The sequence below is a fragment of the Monoraphidium neglectum genome (assembly GCF_000611645.1).
Source record: "Monoraphidium neglectum strain SAG 48.87 unplaced genomic scaffold scaffold02460, whole genome shotgun sequence".
Classification (NCBI taxonomy): Eukaryota; Viridiplantae; Chlorophyta; class Chlorophyceae; order Sphaeropleales; family Selenastraceae; genus Monoraphidium; species Monoraphidium neglectum.
In genome coordinates, this window is record NW_014011168.1 from 4,004 (window position 1) to 5,152 (window position 1,149).

At 78.0% G+C, this 1,149-nt stretch overlaps 1 protein-coding gene across 1 annotated transcript; it reads left to right on the top strand.

Moving 5' to 3' along the window:
- Positions 1-23: 23 nt before the first annotated feature.
- Positions 24-467, top strand: MNEG_10789 (hypothetical protein; the record flags this gene model as incomplete). The annotated part of the gene is made up of 1 exon (XM_014040739.1): positions 24-467. The coding sequence occupies one exon, from the start codon at positions 24-26 to the stop codon at positions 465-467; it is 444 nt and encodes a 147-aa protein (XP_013896193.1).
- Between the last annotated feature and the right edge of the window lie 682 nt (positions 468-1,149).

A 1,149-nucleotide genomic window follows, 5' to 3' on the forward strand; every position in this document is an offset into this window, starting at 1 on the left:
CCGCCGCAGCCGCGCCGCACGCCATGATTGCTGCTGCCGAGCGCGCCGCCGCGCCGCCGGCCGCGGCGCCGCGGCGCTGCTGCGCGCCGCGCGACTGGGAGGGCAGGCAGCGCGGCGGCGGCGCGCTGCGGCACGCGGTGTCGGCGCCGTCGGGCTGCGGCGCGGGCAACGACCTCGCGTCCGCGTGCGTCGCCGCGGGCGCGGCCGCGGCCGGCGCGCCCCCCGCGCCCTGCTGGCGTGCCCCCAGCTGCGATCGCCTATCAATTGACAGCGCTGCCAGCAGCGCCGCGACCGACGCGACCGCGGGCGGCGACATGGGCGCGGTGCACGGCGGCGACTCGCCGGCGGAGCCGCGGGAGCGGTGCGTGCGCGGCGGGCGGCAGCGGCACGGCAACACGTCGCTGGTGGGTGTGCGTGCAAGCGCGGGCGCGGGCGGCGGCGTGCAGTCCCCTCGGGGCCTGGGGTAGAGGGCCGGCGCGCGCTGCTCCGCCAGCATCCCCCCGCTCGCCCATTCGGTTTCAACCTCTAAAATGTGGGGTGCCGCCTGCTGTTTTGCTCCTGCCTACCCCCTCGTGTGTTCACCACATGTCGCTTCCAGCCTGTGCGCACCTCCATCCGCGCAACCAACCACTCAACCCACCCCTCTCCTCACCGCCACCCCAATCCCCGCAGCTCCGATCCAGCTCACTCGAGCTGGAACTGCTTTCGCGCTCCGCCTCGTTCCGAGGCCTCGCAGGCGCCGCCTCCGCCCCCAACATGCACGCCCTCGCCGCCACCCGCGCCCCCGCGGCTGCCCGGGCAGCCCAGCCCGGCACGGCCGCGGCGCGTGCCGTCGCGATTGGGTGCGGCGCGATTGGGCGCGGCGAGCTGCAGGCGGCGCGAAGCTGCGGCGGGCAGCTCGAGCTGCTGCGCAGCCCAGAAGACGCGCTGCTCGGCTGCTCAGTCGTCCGTGTGCGCCTGGGCCCCGCGTCGCCCGGGCCCCTCGGCGGCGCGCCGCTCGAGCTCGCGCACGCCAACACTGCGCCCGCGTCGGTGCTCGCCGCCAGCCTCCACCCGACGCCACGCCCGCGCGCCTGCGCCGGCGCCGGCGCCTTCGGGCTCGGCGGCAGCCCCGGCAGCTGCTCTTGGCGGCCCTCCGCCGCGCTCGCC